This window comes from Pinus tabuliformis, chromosome X (assembly GCF_031772625.1).
Source record: "Pinus tabuliformis cultivar Carrire ecotype Pingquan chromosome X, CPIR1, whole genome shotgun sequence".
NCBI classification, from domain to species: domain Eukaryota; kingdom Viridiplantae; phylum Streptophyta; class Pinopsida; order Pinales; family Pinaceae; genus Pinus; species Pinus tabuliformis.
Window position 1 is genome coordinate 320,072,068 of NC_142308.1, and position 27,103 is coordinate 320,099,170.

General features: G+C 33.6%; 1 protein-coding gene across 1 annotated transcript in view; it reads left to right on the plus strand.

The window, feature by feature from the left end:
• Positions 1 to 22,629, plus strand: part of LOC149139742 (zerumbone synthase-like) — a 187,180-nt gene extending 164,551 nt beyond the window's left edge. Inside the window, exon 2 of the mRNA XM_089448560.1 lies at positions 21,807 to 22,629. Coding sequence (XP_089304686.1) covers positions 21,807 to 22,611 — 805 coding nt within the window. The 3' untranslated portion in view covers positions 22,612 to 22,629. The remainder of the gene's footprint in view (positions 1 to 21,806) is intronic.
• Positions 22,630 to 27,103: the final 4,474 nt, after the last annotated feature.

A 27,103-nucleotide genomic window follows, 5' to 3' on the forward strand; every position in this document is an offset into this window, starting at 1 on the left:
GATTAAGATACAACTATGTATCCTTTATGTAAAGCAATTAAAAGAAAAAATTAATATTAATACATTTTAGGTAGTCTCACTATTTTACATTTTGATCATTTTTTAGTGTAATTGTTTTGATCAATTTTGTCTACAACCTAACAAATATTGGTTAAAATTGTAGGTTTCAGTTATATGGTCTACACAACTAAGTGTCCAAAGAGATTTTGAAAGCTTTAAATCTATTTAGATATTCAAAAAAAAATCAAACAATGAAAAATCTCCCAGACACATGGATATCTTAACAACATATCCATCAAATACAAAAATAAATCAAATCTCTTAAATTGCAAATCTTTTTTCAAAATTTTATATTATAAAAATGATTCTACCAAAATAAATTAATCTCTTTGATAAATTAAAAGATTAATTCATAATTATAATATATAAAAACCATTAATATAACATCTTTAACTACAATAACCTATATTATTTCTATCTTAGTATCTATTTTACTTTAAAAATAAACACTCTTCATAAAAACTAAACTTTGATCGATAATTAAAAAACAACTCTAAACTTATAAAATTTACTATATTAATTAAATAGGTGGAAAAAAAAATAACTCTATTAAGTTGATGGAGTATGAGATGGAGCAATTCGATCCAGTAATGGGGGTAAACGTGAGAAGAGTGATGCTGGGCATTAAGCACGCGGCCAGCGTGGCGTGATGATCCCGTGGAAGAAGGGCACCATAATCTCCACTGCCAGCATTGCAGGTATTGTAGGACTTTGTCCATACGCATACACCGCCTCTGAGCATGCAAGTTTGACAATGAAATTTTTACTTAATATGGGTAGGGAGATATTTTAATATGGGTAGGGAGATACAGGGAGATATTTTATTTATAAGAAGTAAAATACTTTTTCGTTATTGATATACTTTTAAGCCCTTCTAATTATGTATATTAATTTTTATTTATTTATAGTCTATATTGAATAAGGGAATTTTTTTTCAAATAAAATTTTATTTTGGACCAAATTGATAAAAAATTCACCTACCATATATATATATGGCCAAATTGATGATTTGGTAAAAAAAAAAAAATACGAGTTTTAATAGTAAATTACATGTTTTAAATTGATTATTGGTGTACATTTTATATGTATGAAATTTCAAACTAGAATCATCACCTACAATACCATATATAGGAAAAATATTAAATCCTTAAAAAATTATCTGTTGAAATTTTTAATTATATATATCAATTTAAATGCAACATATCAATTCTAAAAAAATGCATGATATCATGGATCTATATTGTTAATATGGATAAATATGATTAATATCAGTGATTTGATCTTTCTTACCTGTTTCATAGTTATGCAGTAAGCACCTCATTATCCTAGGATACTATTGTTAATTATCTTAGTTTGAATGAACTATGGACTTATATGGATCAAATCTCTTAAGGTGCAAACCTTAACACACACACACACACACACATATATATAGAGAGAGAGAGAGCATTTTTGAATGTATAAATGGATTCAACACAATACCCTTGGACACTTGGATTGTGTACACTATACATGTTAAATTTCAAAATCCAACAAATCTTTGTTAGATTTAAAAAAAACTGAGTAAACAAGTACCTAAATGTATGATAGCGAAAATACTTGAAACTTTTTGACCATAAAAAATTTTTTTCTTCCAATTTCTTTATTCTTTTTGTCAATTGAGATTATTTAGGATGGTTGGGAGGAAGGAATTGAATCCTCCCCAACAAGGTTCAATTCCACTAATTTTCACAATATTGACAATATAAGTATATTCTTCATATGAGATATTCAGTGTAAGTGTATTCTTCATATCCTCATATGCAATATACAATGTACATGTGAAAAAAAATACATAATTTTTCTTTTAAAGCCACATAAAACTAAATAATTTGTTTTTCAAATCATATCTAATATACATAATCGACATCAAAATATTTTATTTAACATAGTCATTAAAATATTTATTCAAGAATCATATTGTTAATATAAAAATGTTTTTTTGTTATTAATATATTTTCAAATACATATCAATATTTGATCTATTATCCACATCAATTTATTATTATTATTTATATTTACAATATAACTATATTCTTCAAATGTAATATAAGAAGTTGTACCTAAAAAAATACATATTATATATATATATATATATATATATATATATATATATATATATATATATATATATGTGACATTGAAGTATTTAAAAATGAATCCCCCAGTAGTGTAACTAATTGCACTTTCTTTCAGGCTCAAAACCCTTGTAGCCTCCATTTTCTAGCAGCGAGTATCCTTCTCTTATAGAGGTGAGGGTCCTCTTCTCACATATGAACCTCCCAAACCCTGTTTTCCTCACAAGTGTGGTGGCCTCTAGTGTCAAAAAGCCCCATCTTTAGATGTTTTCCCTTCCACACCCTTTCCTCTGTCATTTCCTTCGTCAGCTGACTACTGATAGTGACTCTTCGTGGTTCAAGGGGTTCAAAGGGGATGCCTCTGGGATTTTTGAAATAGATAGTAATAAAGAAGATCTGAGGGATGTTCTTGTAGGAAAACAACTATAGTCCTCCAACTGTGCCATTCCTCATGTCAGTTTCCAAGATTGACTTTAGGAAACCTTACATGCAGGTTGAAGATCTCTAAGTCTAGCCACAATCTTAGAGAGGAAATCTACAAGGGTCCCTTCTAGATCTCACACAAAATTTTGTCTGTACACTCTACCTTTTTGGGTGAGATCTATGGATCTAATAAGGGACCTCAAACTCTCGTTGGAGCTCAAATTAGGGATTCCTCATGGGATTCAACGCCTCCCTTTTGAAGGTAAGAAAGAGAAGATCCTCTTCCCATCTCTGATTATAATATTTGTAAGCACACAATTGTGCTCTTGACTCTTCACTTGTGATGGGGTGCCTTGGAGAAGCCTTCCTCCTCCCAAGCTTTCTCATATAAAGACGTAGTTTGTAATTAGGCTCCACACGGTGTTGTTCCTCCTTCGACTCGTCCTCATCCTTAAGGCAAAGTGGGCCCTTCCCAAGTTGTTCCTAGTCCTTTTATAGTGGATAAATTTGACAATATTCCCTTTATTGAGTTTTCCCATCCAGATTAGGAAGATATTCACAACCTACTCATAGAGAAAGTCCTAATCTTTCGCTTTAATGGTTTCTGGCTTCGCAAAATGGATCTTTATCAATGAATGCACTCTAAATGGACCAAAACCTATAGAGCTCTCTTCTTTTCTAAGGGAGTCTTCATAGTTCTATTTGCCAATCAGGAAGATTATCAGAGTTCTCTCTCTAAGGGACCATGGTTTTGGGGAAAAGTGGGGTTTTTCATGACCCCTTGCTTCCCATACTTTGACCCCTTTGTCGCAGTAATCACAAACCTTCCCATTTATGTTCGAGTTCCAAACTTGCCAGCTCATATTTGGTACTATTCAGTGTTTATGAGTATCAAAAACTCCCCGAGTCACTTTCTTGCCACAAATCCTATGCGAGGCCAATGTAGATTATATACTTATGGTAGGAACTGTGTAGAAATCGACACCAACAAATTCTTGCCTGAAAAAATCATCCTGGAAGTAGGTGATTTCCACTAGATCGAACTCCTAAACTATGAGAACATTGTTTTTAATTATCACCTCTACCATAAAATACGACATCAAAATAATTCCTTCACTCGAAATCCAATAAAACAAAAGGCTAAATCTAAGGTTTGAAATCCATGCAACTCACCCCCTCTAGATGAAGAGGTCTCCACTTCTTTAGACTAGGAGGACATTAAGCCGAATGATGACTTGCTCTCCTCGAACGAGGCTTAGACTTCAAATATTCAAAAGCCTTTTGAGTAGAGTACGGAGTGTTATGAAACTAGCTCACAAAAAGATAGAAAAGATAGTTGAATGCCTTAGAATTCAACCTCTTCGAGGGGGCAACCTCCTTTACATTACACAAATGAATAATTCTTCAATGATACAAATTACAAGACCTCCTTACTATATATAGGATTCTAAGGAGTCATAATATAATCAGAGCTGACATAACAATAATAATGTAAGGGCACAATAATAACAATAGTGGGCTTCTATGGGGCACAATAGTAACAATATGGGGACTATATGGGTACAACAATATAAGAAGGGGGCTGTACTAATAACAATAAGGGGTTACGCTAGTAGTATACGTGCATAACATGCCCCTCTCTTTCATAAAGTGTTGTCCTCAATGCTTGAGTAGTTCTTGATGCTTCTGTAGAATATTCTTGTACTCCCATGCGGAATATTCAGCGGGTAAGTTCTTCCACTTGATGAGATACCCTGAAATGATTGATTTCGTAGTTGTCGAGTTCTTGTTTCTGTGACTGCTCTAGGTTCTAGTATGATTTTTCCTTCCTCTTCAAGTTCTGGTAATGTTGTTTGAATTGGGATCTTCTGAAACTTTTGAATGAGTGGCCACACTTCTTCGTCCTTCTTCCATTCATCCCTTGCTTCATTTATCCAATCTGATTGGATAATAGAAATAGCACAAAATAATGCTTCCACATCCTCATCCTTTCTTGAGAGTGCATCTGCAACAAAATTTTTCTTCCCTTTTCTATAGATGATGTCAAACTCATAACCCAAAATATTTGTGACCAATTTTTTTTGCTCTTCTATAAATAATATTTGTTCTAAAAACTATTTAAGACTATCATGATCCATTTTTACCTTGAAGTGTCTTCCCATTCGGTAAGGTCACCATTTCTTAAGTGCATGTAGTATTTCCAACATTTCCTTCTCATAAATAGCTTGCTTGAGATGTAGCAGTAAAAATACCCAATCACCTACATCAAAACATTTTTCACTACAATGTTGATCTACCTGTTGTTTCATTCGATTTTGCACCAAAGTGGCGTTATCCTTTAAAAGTTGGAGAACTTGTTGTTGATGCTCGATGTGATCTTTCACTGCTTGAACCTTTTTCTTCTTGATATGTCCTTCTATCTTGAGAGTTTGAGGAGTGGTAATTTCTTCCAATGCTTTACAAGATATGGTCGGATTCATTTCTTGATGCTCGATGTGATCTTTCACTTCTTGAACATTTTTCTTCTTGATATGTCCTTCTATCTTGATAATTTGAGGAGTGGTAATTTCATCCAATGGATTACAAGTTATGGTTGGATTCATTTCTTCTTTCTTGATGTGATCTTTCACTTCTTGAACCTTTTTCTTCTTGATATGTCCTTCTATCTTGAGAGTTTGAGGAGTGGTAATTCTTGCCAATGCTTTACAAGATATGGTTGGATTCATTTCTTCTTTCTCTGGGGTTGGTTTCTGGGGTATATACTCTTCTTTTGATGTTTCTTGATCCTTTTCATCCTCCTCTTCATAATCTATGTAAAATAATTTCTTCTCAGCACGCTTATGACCTTTAGTGCATTTGCTATCACAACTGTAAGAAAGCCCTTTTTCTCTTTTCGCTTCCAATTGTTGTGGTGTAACCCTTGTAGTGTGGAAGGCCAAGGGAAACAACACTTCCATTATTATAGTTGTGAGGGGTAGACTTCCTTGTTGCCATAATTTTACTTTCCACTATGTAACAAAGCCCTTTTACTCTTTCCAATTGTTGTGGTGTTGCTCTAAAGAAGGTGTTACTATTTGTATCCTCATAACGTGCCATCATTTCCTCTGTGAAAATTGACCACATAACAAGTTGCTTACGAGAACAAAGCCCTTTATACCATAAAAATTGATCCGGTTCTAAATATGAAGATGCAATACATACCTTTTGTAATAGTGGTACACCATGTAGATCAAAATATTGCTGCATCTGAAGTATCCAATTTACCGGATCCTTGCCATCAAACTTCCTCATATGTCCTTTTCTTGATTTTAGGAGCTCAATCTTGAAACGACTATAAATCTATAATTTCGATTCTTCCAGTTCTGAAATTGCGACATGCAGTAGCCCTTTGTGTCCTCTTTCAAGTGTCACCAGTCTGATCCAAATTTGATTCTCCAAGGAAGAGTTATTCACAATCTCCCAAGATGACCTTATTATAGACCTTTCCAAAAGAGCGAACTTGTATGAAGTTCCACGTGTCACTGTTTCGACCTTTGGATTTGAAAAATATATACAAAAAACTACCGTCTATCCTCTTTTTGTACCTTCTTACAAAATTTCAATCTGATGCTCAAAGAGAAAGTTATGACAATTTTCCTCCGATCACCCGTTTGGAAAGTAATTCAAGAGTCTGCAACAAGACCAACTTCCTCAGATCATATCTCCTCAAATATAGCACGAAAAGATTTGAAATTTAGACCCGAGGTTCAGTGCGATTTCGTCTCAAATGGGTTTTTTTCACTTCTGAAACGTCGCAAAAAAGGTTATAGTGAAAATGCCACGATGACCTATTTGGAGCAGCGAAACCATAGAATCCAAAGCTCTGATACCAAATGTTATGAAACCAGCCCACAAAAATATAGAAAAGATAGTTGAATGCCTTAGAATTGAGCCTCTTTGAGGGGGCAACCTCCTTTACATTACACAAATGAATAATTCTTCGATGATACAAATGAAAAGACCTCCTTTCTATATATAGGAGTCTAAGGAATCATAATATAATCAAAGCCGACATAACAATAATAATGTAAGGGCACAATAATAACAATAGTGGGCTTCTATGGGGCACACTAGTAACAATATGGGGACTACATGAGTACAACAATATAATAAGGGGGCTGTACTAATGACAATAAGGGGTTACACTAGTAGTATAGGGTCCTAACATGGAGAACCAAATTTCAAGAGATCGAAAAGAAATAGATAGTAACACTGCTTCTTTGGGAGTTGTAAAGTGAGCCCACGAATCAACTTGCTTAGAATCTTTCAAAGATGCATCAACAACTTGTCAGGACAATCATCCACTAGCCTTTCTTACTCCCTAGCTGAATGGATGGGTAAAAGTAGCCAAAAGAAAGGAAAGAAAATTAGATCATATCTTTAGACACCCTCATAACTCACTCCTAGCCATGTAAATATTGTTTTTTTTGTACATTAATAGAAAGTTTCTCTCGACCTTACAAAAAAAATGACATTGAAGTTTCTTCCTCACATTCAAAAATGAAAATATAAGCTTTTTTTCTTCTTTTCATAATTACTTTATCTTTCTAAAGTTGAAAGTGATAAGTAGTGTTATTGATATTCTATAAAGAGTTTAATTGAATTCAATCAAATATGTATATTCATTTTGGTTTTTTGTTATAGTTAATATTATCTTCTATTTATATATTTTTATTTTAAAAGAGACACATTAGGGGTAGCAACTTGAGGTTAAACAAAGGACCCTCAAACCCGATTGTAGAATGGGCCTCTAAGTACAATAAAAATAATTCACTCTGATTCTTAAACACAATATTTAGATCTCTATATTAAATAACATAATTTTATATCAATTCTAAAAGAAATAAATTAATGAAAAAAACAATAAATATATTTTCAATTTTGAATAAGGAAAATATTCCTATATAAGGCTTAAATAAAAATTTGATCATATTAATTAATAGGTTTGATATATGCATATATTGAGAGAGAAATTAAGAAAAAATATTTTAATGTTTCCCGTTATAAAATATTTTAATCACAAAAAGACGAAGTAATTGAAAAGAGGAAAATTGAATTATTCTTAATAAAAGAAAATGTGCAATTCACCTATTGATTAAGATACAACTATGTATTTTTTATGTAAAGCAATTTAAAAGTAAATAAATTAATATGAACACATTTTAAGTAGTTTCACTATTCTACATTTTGATCATTTTTTAGTGTAATTTTTTTGTTAACTTTGTCTACAACCTAATAAATATTTATTAAAATTGTAAATTTGCGCTGTATAGTCCACACAATCCAAATGTCTAAAAAAAATTCAAACCTTTAAATTTATTTATATATTTAAAAATATAATTTAAACTTCGCACACAAATAAAACATATTAACAACATATCCTTCAAATACAAGAAAAACGAGATCATCAAATACAAAAATAAATCAAATCGGTTAAATTACACATCTTTTTCAAAATTTGAAATTATAAAAATAATTTCATCTCAAAAATTTCAAACTCTTTCATGACTTTCTAAATTCGTAGTTAATTTATATCAATAACATATTTTATTTGTATCTAAATATCTCTTTTAATTTAAAAATAAATAATCTTTATAAAAATTAAACTTCGATCAATAATTAAAAAACAACTCGAAACTTATAAAATTTATCATCTTATTATAAAAAACAACTCGAAACTTATAGAATTTATCATGTTAATAAATAGGTGGAAAAAAATAACTCTATTAGATTGATGATATGACAATTAAAATATCATATATAAAAGTTACGAACATGTGTTGATATTAAAATTAAAATACTATATTATAAAAATTGGTATAAGTGTAATTAACTGGAGGAATTGTGTGGAAAGTTATGGAAATTTTGGTTATATTTGGAAAAAATTTAGTAAGGATTTTTGTAAATACAAGTTATAGTTGTTAAACTTCAAAATTTTAAGTGTCCAAGATATTTTTGATGGTGTTGAATCTATTTCCACTTTTAAAAACACTATTTAAATACCCATATTCCGCCCACTTTTCACTGTCCGTGTAATTCCTCCGTGACTCCTAAAAATTGCAATTACAATGGCTGTGGCTCTTGCAACGTTCTCCGAGCAAAGGCCTTCAATGATGGACTAAAAAACATTGCAAGCACTTACGAGTTTCTTTCTTACTTGTTACAGTTTGTCTTTCTCTCTTTGAAATTAGTTAAGTTAAGCATTGTCTACAATATTATATCTATGCCAATATTTACCCATAACATATATGTCTGCGTGTACGCTGCTATCAGGTTAGGCACCGATCCTGTAAGCCTGTTGTCTCCGAGCTGCAAGACGAAGAGGGCCACAATCCTATACAATAAATCATGAACCTCTTGGTTTCGCTGGACCCTGCTCCACCGAAATCCGTTGCCCTACATTACCGGATTCCGCTTCCGAACGGGAGGAAGAAGAATCTTCAAAGGCAGCCAGAATTCTTGTGCAGCAAACTTGGACGCGGCGGCTTGAATTTGTGGCGGAGATAGAGAAGAGGCGCAGGGAATTTCCGGCGGGGACTCGGAAAGAACCTCTAAAGGGATAGACTCGCGATTGTCCAGGTGTTCAGCTATTTGGAAAGTGCTTGATGGTTTTAATAAGACTTCGATGTGATCGACAACGACATGTTAAAGGGGTTGCCTATCAACCTCACAAAAATTTTTGGTGGGAATGGATAATTTGTTTTTCAAAAAATTAGAATGTAGAATGTTGGTGGGAATGGATAATTTGTTTTTCAAAAAAGTAGAATGTTAAAGTGCTTAATGATTTTTGGATCAGTACTATAAAGAATTTTAGGTTTCCCAAAATCCTGAAATTTGACAGATATAATTAAAATGTTTAAAAATTTGTCATAATCTTACCTGAATTTTAATGCAAAAAATATACAATTTAAACTTATCTAAATTTTTAATTGCCTACTGCTCTTGCTTAAAAACATTTAAACATTTTAAGGTTTTGAAATAATTAAAATCATGTGACCCATAGCATTTACTTATATGTTTTTAATGTGAGGAAATTATTATCAGTTAAAAGTGAGGGATTATAGGGAGAACCAATAGAGTTGATATTATCTAATGAAAATGTGTCGATGAACATATAATGTCATAAACATATAAGTTAAAAGGTTGATAGGTTTAGTTTTTTTCATTCATTAACATTTATTTATAAACTAATAATTTATTACAAAATATATTCACTAATATATTTTATTACAAAACATATTTAATCATATATCTCTTTACGTATCTGTGTGTTTTAGGGAAAGTTCATTATATAATTTAATCCATCTTAAAATTCATGATTTAACAATTCCTTTATTTTTACAAAGAGTCTGAAACTAACAAATTTTTATTACCTACGAAATTTTATTACTAAAATAACATTTTTATTGCTAAATTTTTATCATTTAATGTTTATATTCTTTTAACAAACATGTTTTTATTAACAAGAGACTTGGTAAAATGACATTTATACTTTAAATTGTTAACCCCTTTTATATCAAATCCATAGGAAATATAATAAATTTTCTCATATAATCGAACCAATAAGAATTAAAAACACAACACCCACATTATGTTGATTTACTCAATTAACTTTTAAATATCTTCAAATTATTTTTATATTATAGAAAAATATAGTCAAAACAAGTATACAAAGTTGTTTACCAAATTAAACTTTAATTTTCTATATTCAAAATTTTGACCCAATTTCTAAATATAATAATTTTGCATAAAATTCGAAATTATTATCTTTCATACAAAACCATTACAAATACATTTATCTCACACCCTCTTTTACTATTGGTAATTTCTATTCCTAATTTCTATTATATCTAGTTTATTCACTATTATATATACTCCTTAGTATTAGAGTGGTAGTGGCTAAGTTTAATTATATGTTTGGCCTAAATTACTCTAACCAATTACAAATTAACTATATATATAATGTTTTATTTAGTAAATGATGTTGCTTTCGTTAGTTTGTAAATGGGCAGTAATTATTAGGCATAACACATAACAAGTATTATAAAATTTTAAAATTCATAAAAATAACTAAATTATAATTTTCTTTAAAATAATAATAATTATTATTTTTAATGGTAAAAACCATTAGTATATAAGTTAAACATATATACATTTAAGAAAAACATGTAACAAAATTCTTAATCACAGAGATTCATCTGAGTGTGTCATGGACATTCTTAATCTGTGAATAAGTTTTTTTACAATACCATCATCAAATATCATGGCTTATCAATACACCATGTAGAAATTTATAGGGTAAGTTCCTCACATAGAACACCAAAGGAAACTGCTCACAAACAAATCACAGATCAATACATTAATATTCTTGACGTGGTTAAAACCCTCAAAGAGCGAAACAGTCCACGGGCTAAGCCAATGTGGCCACTTCATGCAATTTATTAATAAAAAAGAAAGAAAATTTACATAAGTTTCTCTCATGAATGGTCACCTTAAAAATGACCCTCCATGCTCTTTAAATAGAGATCATGGACCAATCGGGTGTTAAGCCATGGATCAAGTGTCAGTAATACTGAGGAGAAAATGAACTGTTGGATCACTTCATGTCTAGAACATATTGTGACTGTCGGATTGTAAGTTACAAAAAGTACATACTAAAGAAACACACTTTACCTAACTATACACTAGACCAAGTTATACCTAACTATTTCTTATGTGTCGAAATATCCTAACATCCCCCCTTAAGAGCAACTTAGGATAGGATTGAAGGATGTACAAATATGACACAATAGGAGAAGGAAGGAGGCATTAGAGCTTATCCCCCTTTAGTGACAAATTCCTGAAATCCAACCATAAATTGAAGTTTAGTCAACCTCGCCTCTGTGAGAGCTTTTATAAAGATGTCTGCAACTTGATCATCGGTTGAACAGTATTACACTTCAAGAACATGGTAATGAACAAGCTTTCTGATGAAGTGCATATGTAGTTCAATGTGTTTGTTGTGTTGATGTTAGATCGGATCTTTGTATAGTTGAATATCACTTTGATTATCACACAAAAGTGTACTCGGATGCTGCTGTTGAAATCCAAACTCTGATAGGACCTGACAAAGCCACAGGCTTCCTCACTAGCTTCCACAATGCCATGATACTCTGCGTTTGCTAAAGAGAGAGAAATGAAACTTTGTTTCTTGCAAGCCAATGTAATAGGTCCAGAACCATGAGTGAAGACATAAGCTGCAGTAGACTTCTAATCATTGGGGTCACCAACCCAATCAGAATTAGTGAGACCAACCAATAGAGGAGATGCTTCTGCACTGTAATGAATCTCAAATTGAACTATACCTCGAACATAACGAAGAATTCTTTTAGTTGCATTCTAATGAATTTGATTTGGGTTTTGCATAAACTAAGAAATAAGGCCAACAACAAAGGAAAGCTCAGGATGGGTATGGGTTAGATACAACGTTCTCCTACAAGGTAACGGTATAAGGTAGCATCAGCTTTAGGGGAAATACAAATGACTGAAAGTTTGGCTCGAGACTAAAAGGGAGAAGGGGTTGACTTACAATGTTCTATGTGAAAGTGGCTTAGAATATCATAGGCATACTTGGACTGGGAAAGGGAAATACCTTCATTGGATTGCAAGACTTGAAAACCACGAAAATAATGTAAGTGTCCTAAGTCTATCATTTCAAACTGCTTTTTAAGGCTCCACATCACATGGTTTATAAGGTTGGGATCACTACCAGTAAGGATAAGATCATCAACATAAAGAAAAAGAATGATTTAAGAGACTTACCCACTTTCTTGGTGTAGAAAATATTGTGAGAATGACACCTAGAAAAGTGAGCTTAAAAAAAAAATAAGCTATCCATTTCGGCGTACCAAGCCTGAGGGGCTTGCTTGAGACCATAATGGTATTTCTTAAGCTGACATACAAGGCTGGAGTCTGTTTGTATAAAGCCAGGAGGTTGTTCCATATAGATTTCTTTATGTAAGTCCCCATGCAAGAAGGTAGATTTAACATCCATCTGATGGACTTCCCATTTGAAAGAGGCAGAAAGGGAAAGAAAAAGGAAGATATAGTTCATTTTGGAAACATATTGGATATGAAATTAACTCCAAGAGATTACAGAAAAATACACATAAAAACCAGACACAAAATATGGGTGGAAAAAGGCTTCATCCTCATGGCTACCTCAGGTATTTTCTCTCATTTTCTCTCATTTTCATTCATTTAAAAAATTGAATATAGTGTTACAAATAAATAGATGAGAGATAGTGTTCTCAAGATAGTGCGTGATATCTTAGACACTTTTGGTTGAGATAATTTCTCCTTTGGTTGAGATAATTTCTCACCAGACACACACCAATGTAGGAGTCACCTAAACTAACTCCTATCTTAGAGGAACAACCCAAGAGTTAGGCACAAATTCCTAACTTGGTATATTTAATTAATTAATTTATTTTTGGATTTATTATTGTTTTTTGAGAGAGGCTAACATTCCCCCCCTCAATGATAAATCCAAAATAAGAACGAGGAACCATCTTCCAAGTTCTCATGTTGATCCTCAAAAATATTGCCTGAAAAAACCGCCAAATCTGGATGCTGAAGAAACTACAATATGAAGAGACTGAGTCAGCTGCATGACTGATTCATCTCGGAAGGACGCTTGACAACTCCATCATGTGCCAAGCCGCAAAAGGATCCAACTATCCTTTGCTTGAAAATAGCATCCGGTGTCCACTGACACAATTTGATGAACGCCCACTGGCGTATTTGCTAATGATGATCGCCCACTGGCTGAAGATGTCGAAAAACAACTCAATGTTTCTTTTGCTATGATGAAAGCTGCTCACTGTTGCTTTTGCTATTGATTTCCCACTGGCGAATTTGTTGATGGTCACTGTTGATGAAAAATGCCCACTGGCTGATGAAGATGCCCACTGGCTGCTTCACTGATGTTGTCGAGACTTTCAGTCTTACAACCACTTGTCAATTTCATTGACATTTTCCCCCCTTTGTCAGCTGAAAGGAGAGACAATCTTCTCAAAAATATATTTGAACTCCCCCCCTTCAGGTATAGGAGAGTTTCACTGTTGTACTCCCTCATTCAATTGCATGAGAGTAGCATCATCGGTTCACTGCTGGCTGCACTATGTGTGATTGTAGTCGATTGTAGAACTGAGATAACCGTTTGACTGTGGATGACCATTCCCAAGGATCGATCCATTCATAATGTATCTTCAATCTGGCTGATTTTTGTTGGTTGCTACATTTTTCTGAGGAATGATTGGGCTTGCCACAATGGCAACAAGGATGGAGATCAAAACACTGATCTTCCTTATGACCGATTCTTTGACAATGAGAACATTTCAGTTGGACATCAACTTTAGGTTGCGTGCAATTCTGTTTGTCTGCAATTTTCTCAGAACCTACTAAGGTGAGTTGCTCAAGAAATCCTGCACTCACAAACTTAATTGGCTTGGAATAATCTGGGATATGTAAGTTGGTGTCATCAGTGACATATCCTAAGCCTCGTTGATTCTTGTTATTTTGAATCTCTTCCCAGGGCTTGATGATGGGTTTGGAAGAAATTTGAATTTGATCATGAACAACTTCGACACTTGAAGTTGTTTGGATGAGTAATTTGGAATCAACATCTTTATCTTCATCTGTATGGTTGAATGACTTGGAAGAAGCACTCTTTTGTTGCAGCTCATCTCTTTGTAGTTGCAACTCTAGTTGAAGAAACTCAATGGTTTCATGTGTTTGTTGTAGATGCCGTGAAAGATCAGCAAGAGTTTCTTTGCTGATTTGCACCATGTCTTCATCACTGTAGATGATCAAACTGTGAAGAATGTTTAACCACTGAATATGTTGCGCCATCTGAACTTGCTCACTTGAAGTCAGGCTCTCTTGTCGTAGATGTCGTGCTTTGAACTGTTTCACTTGATTTTGTTACTTGAATGACTGGCTCGCTTGCTGTGGGACTTGAATGGCACACTCGCTTGATTTGTTTCTTATCGTACTTGCTAGGAACACTTGCTAGAGTTGTAGAACTTTCTTGCTTAAACTCTAGAATTCACGCTTGCTTGATGACGATCGTGTTTGCGTGAATGCTCACTTGCCTTACTTGATGACTTCACGCTCACTTGAAGGAATAGTCACGCTCGCTTGATTTCGATCTCAACTTGCTTGATTGGTGTTAGAGTTGAACTTTTTTGGTTGCTTTGGTGGTTGCTGCAATGAACTTCACTCTGGCTTGCTTGAAGGTTTGAACTTTGTGCTATTTTGATGCAAATTGCTTGAATGAATACTCACGCTCGCTTGCAGGAGATGTGAACTTGTTGTGTGTTTCATTTAGAGTTAAAACTCATGAACTCACTTGATTGTGCTTTAAAGGAAGGGTGTCGAACACTGTCGAAAATGCACCCAAAAAAGCTTACAATTATTTTAATGACTCACTACAATGAATTCAATTTGACTCAATTCAAGACTTGGGTGTCGGTTTCAACTGAGAATGCACCCTCACAATTCAATGTAATTTGAGTTTGATTACGAGTTCAATAATGTTGATGTAGATTGTGCTTTGAAACGTTGAAGTTTACAGATTCATTAGCTTGCATGTAGTGATGTAGACTTTGCTTTGAAACGCTGGAGTTTGCAGATTCATGAACTTGATTGTATTGAGTGAAATTGTTTGTTGAGGTAGAATGCCGATGTTGAAAACTTTGATTATTTGTTGTAGTGTTGATCTTGCAGCTATGTGTTGTGCTTGCTTTATGTATGCGATGAGATTATTGATGTGTCACAACTAGACACAGATCAAAAAGCAAAAACATGAATCCATAAAATACATGCACCATCAAGCACACATAGTGTACCTTAGATCCCCTTATTCAATTTCGGGCGGATCTAGGACACATCAACACCAAAAAAATGATATATTTATTAATCACTGCGTACATTTGAAGCAATGATAATGCCAAGCTGACAACCCTTTGAAACAACTCGCCTTCAAAATCTGAATGGATAGTGACACGATCCCTCTCAAAGTAAAACAATACTTTGAATTACAACAACTTTCCCTTATCACTCCAAATACAAAATAATACACTTATATCTCCACAAAATATTCTTCAAATTTACAAAATGTAATGCACCTTATCACTCCAAATACAAATAGAAACACTCCTTATTTCTTCAATTTCAAAGAGCGAAATACCAACCTTTCAACTCACAATCTCACCACTTTCATGCATATAAAAATGCATCTCCAATTTCATGTCAAGTAAATCCACTCTCACTCATTTACCTTTCTTCCATTAAAAAACAATTTTATGGATTTTATAAAATCACTTTATGAAAGGTGAATTCACGTTCACACTTTTAAGTTTAATGAGTGTAAAATGATAAAGCACGCACCATGCATTGGTGAGGTTCGAGAGATAAAGAGATCATGTGGATACCTTTCTAAAAGGCCGAGGTTGTTCAGTGCATATTGTTCTTCTAGCAACCAATCCAATAAAAAAGTAGACCCTTTTGAATTGTGTTTGTTCACGGATTTAACTATGATCGTGCCTACTTCTCTATCAACACAGGGCGCTCTCTGTTGTTGGAGGGAGACATTCCTCTTCTCCTCCAGTGCACCACGTTGAATGATATGATTTCTTCCACGTGCTTGGAACTTCGCATATCTGCAAACAATACTTCAACACCTTCTTTGATTTATTTCCTCTGTGCGTTGACAACTCTAGCGCTTAGTATTCTCTCCACAAAATTCAGTGTCTGACATTCAACAGCCATACATAACGGTTGGAAGCAAAGGAAAGTGGCTTGGCAATGGATCTCACACCTGCAAAATCATATTTACTCTAGAAATTTATTTACTCTGTGCAACATCTTGACCATCAAAGATGGGCCTCGTGATCATCTCAAGTTGGCTCAAGATTTGGTGGTTCACAAGAACAAAAGGCGTGGACTGATTCCTCTTTACGCAGATCTTCTACGATATTTATTTCGCAGCCTGGACATTCTTCAATGATTACTAGTCTTGGTCTTCCAAAACAGGAAACGTTCCTCCCGCAACGACTTTTGCTTCAATTTCAGGTTAGATCCAGCAATAAATCTAACATTTGACACGGTGATTTCACATATTAAAATGGAAATGAAACCGAAGCAGCATCACAGAGAAATAAATACGTCCACACTGGATATGATTTCAATACAGACTAATTTTGACAGAGAATAAAGAAGCAATAATTTGCTAGACGTTGCACCATAACGTATTTCACAGTGAAACACTTAACACGCTGGATTGAATGGCAATACCACGATATTGAGAATTGGCACGATATTCACCTTCATTGGTGGACATGAACTTAGCTTTATGTCTCTCACATAAAATCTATTCGATTGCAGCAAAAATCCTCCATTAGCAATAGCTCTCTATTAATCAGTCAACTCTTCTCATTCAACAACTCTGCGGAACAATTAAAGTTATCTGCTCTCACATGGAGCAAGCTAGTCTGATACTAAGTGATGCAGCCGAGGGCCACAGTGATGAAATTGCACAGAAAAAACATGGAAGCAATTGAAAATTAAACACAAAATTGCAATGAGCCAAAACACCACTTATTTATTCCATCGATCGACCAATCTCTACGGGCCTTGGGCAAAATCCCTTCTTCGATCGATTGACAATCTTGAACAATAGATCCTCGGAGCTTGAATTTCAAGTTTAGAATCTAATCGGTTAGAATGCATTCATTCGGGTCGGGCCCAATAAATTTGGTATCAATGACCTCAACTGGAGCTTCATCACCAACTGGTGCAGACACAGGCCGTGTGGAATTTATTTGTCTTCAAGCATAAATCATGTCATCCTCTTCCAAAGCTCTGGTAATGACGACCCTCTGGATCTCAAGATTGTAATTTCCATGGCAACTCTTCTTCAACGCTCTGGTAGTTGTCAATTACCTCCATAAGTCATGCTACAGGTCTTATGCATAAGCTGAATATTGTTCTATGCACAAGTCCTCCATAGAGCTCTGCGCTCCTTGCAAATTTCGATTGCCCACAATACAAATGCAGGTTACATTGCTCTTTGATAAACCAAAACTGTAATATGCAAACAAATCAAATATGTAATCCACGTTAGCAACACGACCCGATGACAAAGATCGGCTGAGATGCATCCATCTTCTCGCCCCTCGACGGTTTTGGCCTTTTTGTTACAGGTTCATGCTCACGCTACAACAACCGCCTTACAAATAACTTGCAGGCTCACAGCTTTGGATGCAACCTCGATGCAGCTTCACACAGGTCTAACATAGCTCTGATACCTCATATTGAAAAATGAAATTAATTCAGACAAATATATAAAACACATAAAATAAACCAGACACAAAATATGGGTGGAAAAAGGCTTCATCCTCATGGCTACCTCAGGTATTTTCTCTCATTTTCATTCATTTAAAAAATTGAATATAGTGTTACAAATAAATAGATGAGAGATAGTGTTCTCAAGATAGTGCGTGCTATCTTAGACACTTTTGGTTGAGATAATTTCTCCTTTGGTTGAGATAATTTCTCACTAGACACAAACCAATATAGGAGTCACCTAAACTCACTCCTATCTGAGAGGAACAACCCAAGAGTTAGGCACAAATTCCTAACTTGGAATATTTAATTAATTAATTTATTTTTGGATTTATTATTGTTTTGTGTGAGAGGCTAACAAAACATGGGAGAAGGCTTTAGTATAGTCAATTCCTTCAACTTGTGAAAAAACCTTAGAAACAAGACGAGCTTTATTTTTATCAACTTTTCCATCTGGTCCAAACTTGGTTCTGTAAACCCATTTTCATCTAACAAGTTTCCATCCCTTTGGAAGAGGAACAAGATCCCATGTATCATTTGCCAATAATGAACGATATTCTTCATTCATAGTTGCGTCCCAATCTGGATGGCCTGAAGCTTCTGCAAGGTCTTAGGATCATAATTCTATGAAGCTTGAGCCCGTAAAGAAGAGGCTCTATCAACTATCCAGTAAATTGACAATAAAGACACGCTGAAGTTTTGAATGACCTTTGCCAAACATGAAGGACGAACATCACGATTGCCTATGTTTTTTATGCTTCGTCGAAGACTCTTTGCACTGAGCTACCCTTTCTCCTCTTCTTTCTATAAAATTGCAAGGTTGATTTTGACACACTGACATTGTGCTTAAGCTCGAGTATTTCGTATCAACTTGCGGCTTTTTTGCTACATCATGTTAACCAACTTATCCACTCAAGTGGTACTTATCTACTCAAATTTTAAGGTAGTACGATCTGGATCAATTTCAAATTTTCCAACGACTATTCTTTTAAAAGCCATCTGAATCCTCTATACTCTATTTAGGTGAGGTAGTGATTGCCTGACTTGTCAAACCCGACCATGGTACTAGGGTGGAATGACCACACGATCCTTTGATACCAATTTTGACATTGCTTCGACTCTCAGGTGCTCCATCGGTGGGTTAGGAAAAATCCCTAGTTTTTGTGGTTTCGTTGGTCTCACAATTTCCTTCTGAAGCATGGATGACCTCAACTCAACTAATACAATGTTGATCTCATGAAATAATGCATAGATAATATATTCTATGACCAATTATCTACATCCAAAATCATATTGTAATAACTAATTATAATATAATATTATAAATAAATTATAAGAATATTTATATGACTAACACAACTATATTAATAAATGTAGTTGATATAGACTCCTTATAAATGTATATGAAGCATATTAATAATAATTAAATATCTGATAGGAATTTAACCTTATTGTAAAACTCTAATATTAAAATCTTAATATTATAAACCTACTATTATAAATCAAGATTAGAATTTATAATATTGAGTTTATAATATTGAAATTTTTGTATTAGTATTTAATAATAAAAATATAGTATTAGCTTTAGTATTAAGAATTAATATTACATTTATAACATTAATTTTAAAAGAATATTTGTAAACATAATATTATAAACTCTAATATATACAAATATTATTATAATTTTTTTATATTACACACTTAGTATTATAAACTTGTTATTAAAAACTTTAATATTAAATTCAAAATCATAAAATAAACAAATTATAAAAATATTTTTAAAATAATCTACTTTAATAAATATTAATAATACTATGATATGATTTGTCATAAATATTTTTCTTGAAAATATTAAAACTTATCCAGAGAAATAGAAAAACAGATATTATTTTTAAGATTAAAAACAATGTTCACATGTTATAAAAACATTAAATAATATTATATAACACTATAAAATAGATTTAAGATAGTTAAATTAATAATTTATCAAAAAAATTTATTACAAATCAAAATAAAATCCCAACACATTAATAATAATGTGTACTTATCTATTTATTAAATGAATATTTTATCTATGTACTAAAATAATAGTGAGCTAATTTGATAAAACCTTATCCACTTAACACATGCCAAAACAATAGTCAACTAATCTGTCATATATCTTTTTGTTGAAAATATTAAAACTTATCAAGAGAAATAGAAAAACAAATATTATTTTTAAGATAAAGCCAATGTTCACATGCTATAAAAATATTACATAATATTATATAACACTATAAAATAGATTTAAAATAATTAAATTCATCAAAAAAATAATTATAGATTAAAGTAAAATCCCAACACATTAATAATAATGTGTACTTATCCATTTATTAAATAAATATTTTATCTACCTACCAAAATAATTGTGAGCTAATTTGATAAAATCTTATCCACTTAACACATGCCAAAACAATAGTCACCTAATTAAATAAAGTTCTATCCATTTAGATCGAAGAACCTCCTGGAAACAAATTGTCAGTATTACCAATAACAATCCCAATCAATACGACACAGGAAGCTATAAAAGGGTAACACCTGATAATTCCATACACCTACTTTTCCCTGTTATTGCATGTGAAGCTTCCCTCGCTATCTAATTACCCAAATTTCATTCCAATTAACCATGTCTAACCAAGAGGCTGATGCACTCGGTACCCGTGTTGGAAATCTTAACATCCACGCAGAGCGGCAGTAATCACAGGAGAAAAATCGCTTTCTCATTTTGCAATCTGTTAAATTTGAGAGTTCTCTGAAATTGTGATCTGTTTTGTAGGGATAGTATGAAAATGTAAATTTCTTTATAGATTTAAACTATAATATAAAGTATAAGTGGTATAGGAGTAAAGTATGATTTTGAAGTTTGGTTTTTATATTAGTATAGATTTATTTTAAACACAGATCTAATCTGAGTTGAGATATCTTAATTTTATAAGGATTAACATGAGTTAGGGTATCCAAATTTTTTACGTGTAATTTTTTTTATGAATAAACATTATTTAAATATTTTTTTTTATTTTTAAATATTTTAAACTTTTTATTTTTTCTAATATTATTAAAATTTCAATTTTGATGATGGACTAACAGAATTACAAATCATATGAACTAACACAATTACAAATCATATCTCAACTCGAAAATTATTAAAAACATTTTGGTTTTCTTTTAATCTATATAGAAAATTAAATTTGTAAAAGTTAACAAAAAAATCCCGGTAAAAAAAGAGATTTTGTGGATAGGATTTTAGCAGCATGGCTGGATTGATAGGGTGTGGAGACAACAGCAGGGTTTAACAATCCAAACCTACACTGATGAATTCAAGCAAAGAAGGCAATTCCCGGAAGTGCAGATTAATTAACTGTTTATTTTTATTTATCACAATGGTTGCCTTCCCGGAAGTGCAGATTAATTAACTGTTTATTTTTATTTATCACAATGGTATCTGCTTTCGGTATTCTGTTTAGCTGTAATATAAGTGGATTATTTTTGGGTATTTTTTATTAAATTATGGAAATTTTAGTAAGATTTTGTTAAAATTTAGTATAGACTTTTGTAAATTTAATTTAAGTTATAGTGGTTAAATTTCAAATTTTTGGGTGTTTAGTAATTTTTAATTGTTCTCATTCTATTTCCATTCTAAAAATTATTTTTTGATTTTTTTTAACGGAAACCTGCCACTTTTGAATGTTCTTTGCAATGCTCACTGGTTTTAAAATTCTGGGCAATGATCTTTGAATGCAGACTGGAGGGCAAGGTCGCAATAATAACGAGAGGAGCATCTGGCATCGGAGAAGCCACCGTTCGGCTCTTCACAAAGCACGGAGCCAAAGTCATAATCGCAGACGTTGCCGACGCAGCTGGGAAAAAGCTGGCCGAATCCCTTTCTCCTCCCGCAATTTTCGTGCACTGTGATGTGACCAATGAGCAAGACGTGGGCGCAGCGGTGGATTTGGCCGTAGAGAAACACGGTCAACTGGATATAATGTTTAACAACGCAGGAATAATAGCTCCAGGTAAAAGCGTAGCAGAGTTTGACATGGATCAATTCGATCGAGTGATGAAAGTAAACGTGAGAGGAGTGATGGTGGGCATGAAGCACGCTGCCCGCGTGATGATTCCGCGGAAGAAGGGCACCATAATCAACACTGCCAGCATTACAAGTGTTATAGGAGGACTTTGTCCATACGACTACACCACCTCCAAACATGCAGTGATAGGGCTGACGAGGAACGGCGCAGCTGAGCTTGGGAAATACGGGATCCGAGTCAACGCTGTGTCTCCTTATGGACTGCCCTCGGATCTTACTGTTGGGTATTTCAAGAAGGAAGGCGACCCCTCCGCATTTTCTAAAGAAGTGGATAAGCCCGCTGTGGCAGACTTCTGCACCAGAGTTGCCAACTTAGAGGGAACGGTTCTTACAGCGGAGGATGTTGCAGAGGCATGTCTGTACTTGGCGAGCGATGAGTCTAAATATGTGAGCGGGCATAACCTTGTTGTGGACGGAGGAATCAGTGTTGTTAATCACTCCTGGGGAACCTACCGATGATAACTGAATGCTACTATTTGTTAATGAAATTAGCTCAGAGTCGAGTCGTAGTCCTACTATATAAATAATGCCGGATCACTGCTGCTTCATCTGCTGGTTTTGGATTCCCTCTGTAACGTAGCCCTACGATATAAACAATTGTGGTTCACCACTCTGTAACCCTACGATATAAATAATTTTGGTAAATGGCTGTCGCTTTCGTTAACTTGAAAGATGTCCTTTTGGCATTACATATTAATAATTATATATGATCACATACGTCCTCATGGAATGTGATTTAAAAAAGTATATATTATTTTGGTCTTTGTTGTATTATTTTACATTTCCAAAGTTATATTGTATTAAAAGTTTTAGTCAGAATTTGCAGAAATTATATTTTTGGTATATTATATTTTTTTATGGTTTAAAATTTATTTTCAAATAAATAAATGAATTAAATAATAATATAATTTAAACAAATTTTTATTATATTTAAAAAAGATAATTAAAAAATATAATAGAAAACCAAAATTACTATTTCTATTTCATATTCTAACTTATTTTCATTTTCATCTATTTCTATTTTATATTCTAACTTATTTTCATTTTCATGATCAACAAGGTAGAGCAAATCCCAACAACCAACAATGGCATACAAACGTATCCATTTGGAAGGTTCAAGACATTATGTCAAAGACTTCTAATGGATTTTCATAACATATTTTTATAACTATAAAGATGTGAGCTGAATATAAGTTAATATTAATATCAGTGTATACTTACTTTTAAGTAGGTGAGTTGTAAACTATTTTAGAATGCAAAATATAATGTGTTGCTTTTCATTATTTAAATTGTATTTTTGAATGCTAAATAAAGTAAATAAAGGACCAAATAAAAATTTTAACCATAATTTTTTTTTTCCATATAAATATATATAAAGTTGATATCGACATAAATTAGTTAAGATAGATCTTCAAATAATTTATTTAAATCTCTTGTTGAAATATTTTTGAAAAGTGTAAAGATTTAAACATCTTATTTACATATTTTTTTTACTTCTATTTACTTTACAACATATTCATTTTTTTTTTAATTAAAGCTCACAATATTTTTATATTTAGAACATAATTTTTATTTTTTATTTTTATTTTAAAGGGCATTGACGAAAGGACAAACTTACACATCCTGTCATACTTGGTTGTAAAATAAGCCTCTAAACTCAATGAATATTGTTATGATAAATTTCATAATTTGTGTTGTGGAAAAAACCCTATATCCAACCATATTTAGAGAATAGTGTGAAATTCATCCTAGTCCATTTTATTACTAATTTCGAGGTCCTTTTATTACTAATTTCAAAGTCATAAGAGATATGTAAAAAACACGATGATACATATTTGATGGAGAACCATAATACAGTAAAAACGATAAATAAAACAATAATAAAGTAAAGAAACATATACATTGTTACAAGTAAAACCTAAACTTTGTAAAACCTAAAAAGTTTAGATTAAACCATTTTGCTATCAAGGATCATGGAATCAACTCTTTCTCCAGTGGTGAATGAGCTGAGATACTAATATTTTTTAGGTTACAATACACTATCCCTATCTGGATGTAATGGTAAGTAAACATTCAATTGAGAATTATACAAGATGTAATGATAAGTAAACATTCAATTGAGAATTATACAAATTTAGGTTGGTTATCCTCATGATCAACCGTGCTCAAATGTGAAAATGGGATAGAATACTACAACCTAAAACAACTTAATTATAGACTTGAAACTTGATGACTTCAGCGCATCATAACCACACGATAACAAAGAAAATTATCGATTATTTTATACTAGGGATGAATAACTTGAAAAATCTCATTATTTGGTATAACAAAAAACGAACGAGGCCACTAGTTCGAAGTGCAGCTTCTATCAATTGTTTTGATGAATATTTGAGTTAAAAAACAATGATCCACCTAAGATTGTATATAATTATTAATATGTAAAGCCAAAGGACATGTTACAAGTTCACATAGGAAAGACATCAGAAAATACAAATATTTACGAGAATCGGCCGATGAAGCAGCGGTGAACCGCAATTATTCTATTGTAGTACTAGGGTTTTCAGAAACTATAACAGTTTCATAGGGTATCCGAAATCAGCAGATGAAGCAGCAGTGAACCGACATTATTTATATAGTAGGAATACGACTCTCAGCCGACTTCATTATCCACAAATGGTAGAATTCTGTTATCATCGGTAGGTCCCCCAGGAGTGATTAACAACACTAATTCCTCCATCCACAACAAGGTTATGCGCATTGACATATTTAGACTCATCGCTAGCCAAGTACAGACATGCCTCTGCAACATCCTCTGCTGTAAGAATCGTTCCCTCTAAGTTGGCAACACTGATGCAACAGTTGGCCACGGCCGGATTATCCACTTCTTTTGAAAATTAGTATCATTTCATATATCAATTTATAACCAGATCCGCAAGCGGCGGTAGTCCTTGCCGGGCCTGAAATCAGATAATAAACTAATTACAGCTTTGGAATTGATGAAAAGAGACGTGGTAGCACTAGTACTTTGCGGTGCAGGATCAACAGTTTTTACTCTGTGATAAAAGGCTCTGCATGTGAGTGATAGTCACTTGTCGGCAACGTTAATGATGCTTAGATCCGTTACCATCATGCACCCTTTTTTTTACTATTTTCGCTCAAGGCTGTCTTGGTCGAGCATTCAAACCCTATCTGATAAATCTGAATTGCGGGAACATCATGAGATTACCTGCCCATAGCGTGAAGAGAGAAAACAAGAGGTGAATGACAAATGAACTTCCGATAGTGCACGCAAAAAATAGCAAACCACATGCCACATGCTCGTATATAACATAGTTACTTCCAACGCTAGGTTACCAAATAGAAGGATGTGAACAAGTATTTAGTAAGTCAGTAAGGAAGGTAGCCAGTTTCGGGATGACAAAACCCCACACACATTCGCTAAAGTCAATGCCTCCTATAACCCGCACGGTTTAGTGCGACCACTTTTCTTTATGGCGTCCGCTAGCCCGACAACGCGATCTGGAGATCTCAAACTTGCTGATCCCAGTAGCAGGAAAATCTAGTCGCTGATACCAGTAGCAGGAAAATCGAGTGGTTTATGTCATTATTTTTAAATCTAAGAAATCAAAAAATAAAATAAAATTCTTTAAAGTTTTGTAATCAAAGCAAGTAAATACGAACAAAATGTGAAGATGATAATATCACACGTCAAAAAGACAATGCCACATTTCTTATATCTGTCAAAAGGACTCTCTCACGTTTCATATATTTTTCATGCACTTCGACGTAAAAGAGCATGTTGTTCACTTTTATTCGAAACTGATTCATAAATATCTCTCGCTATGCGTAAGCGCTGCCGTTTGCTGCACTTCTTCCCTGCTTTATTGTTATCTCTCTGTAAATGGACTTGATCAATGCCCCTCACGTTCCCGAGGTCAGCTTATGGTGGCTATAGAGGCCGAAGTTAGAGAGGTTGCATATCCAATTTACCGAGTGAAGGAAGAAGGCATAAGGAGGGGTAGGACGCTTAACCCACCACCGCAGAGACGGACAGATATAGAGGTGGGAGCGGATTCACTTAAAATTGCTTAAACCCGGTAAACGATGAATTCTTCGTCTATCCTATACCTATAGTGTGTGGTCTGGTTGACGCCAATAAACTGATAATTCCCATCCCCTATTTTTGACAAGCAACGAGAGACGATTCTACGGCGGAATCATAAGGCGATAGCAAGATCTTGCTACAGGAGTAGGTCAGAATGCAGATATATGAAAATGCCGTAGTGGCTGCCATGGGAACAACAATTTGATTTTCGACCAAATTCAGAGGAACTGCGCTGAGAATTGGATTGAGCAGGAGTGTGAATAGGAGGGCCTAGACCAATTTTGAGTAGGAGTGTGAATAGGAGGAGCATGAACAGCCACCAGAGGCTTGGGAAGGCTCAGAGTAAGCGGGCGTAGCCTCATCTTGGTTACTGGTAGTCTTTTCCTTCAGATGAAAATCATCAACATCTGAAGCTGCCTTTTCATGGCTGTCATGGTGTGAGGATTTCCCAAAAGCCCATTTACGCTTCTCTTTTGGTGCTTTATTTTTCTGGACACAAAAAGATCATTAGCATTCGATAAAGTATTTTCTTCAAAATATGAGAGCCCTCAAATGAAACCAAGTCTCAAGGCAGGAGCAAAAGCTCTCGGTACCTACCTTTTCTTCTTTGCCTGCATCAAGTTCCTCGCCTTTAACTTTGGAGGGAAAATTAGATTTCTTTGAATCGCTGGATTCAGAATCCCTGGCATGTGATCAAAAAGCCCTTTTCATGGCTGTGAACCATGACCCTCCTTTCTTCCCCATACTAGTGCATTAACATTTCTTTCCTGCAACATCCCCCTAAAAATATATTTCTGTAGATCTTTGTAGGAAAAAATATGAACTTCAGAAATAAACACAAGAAAA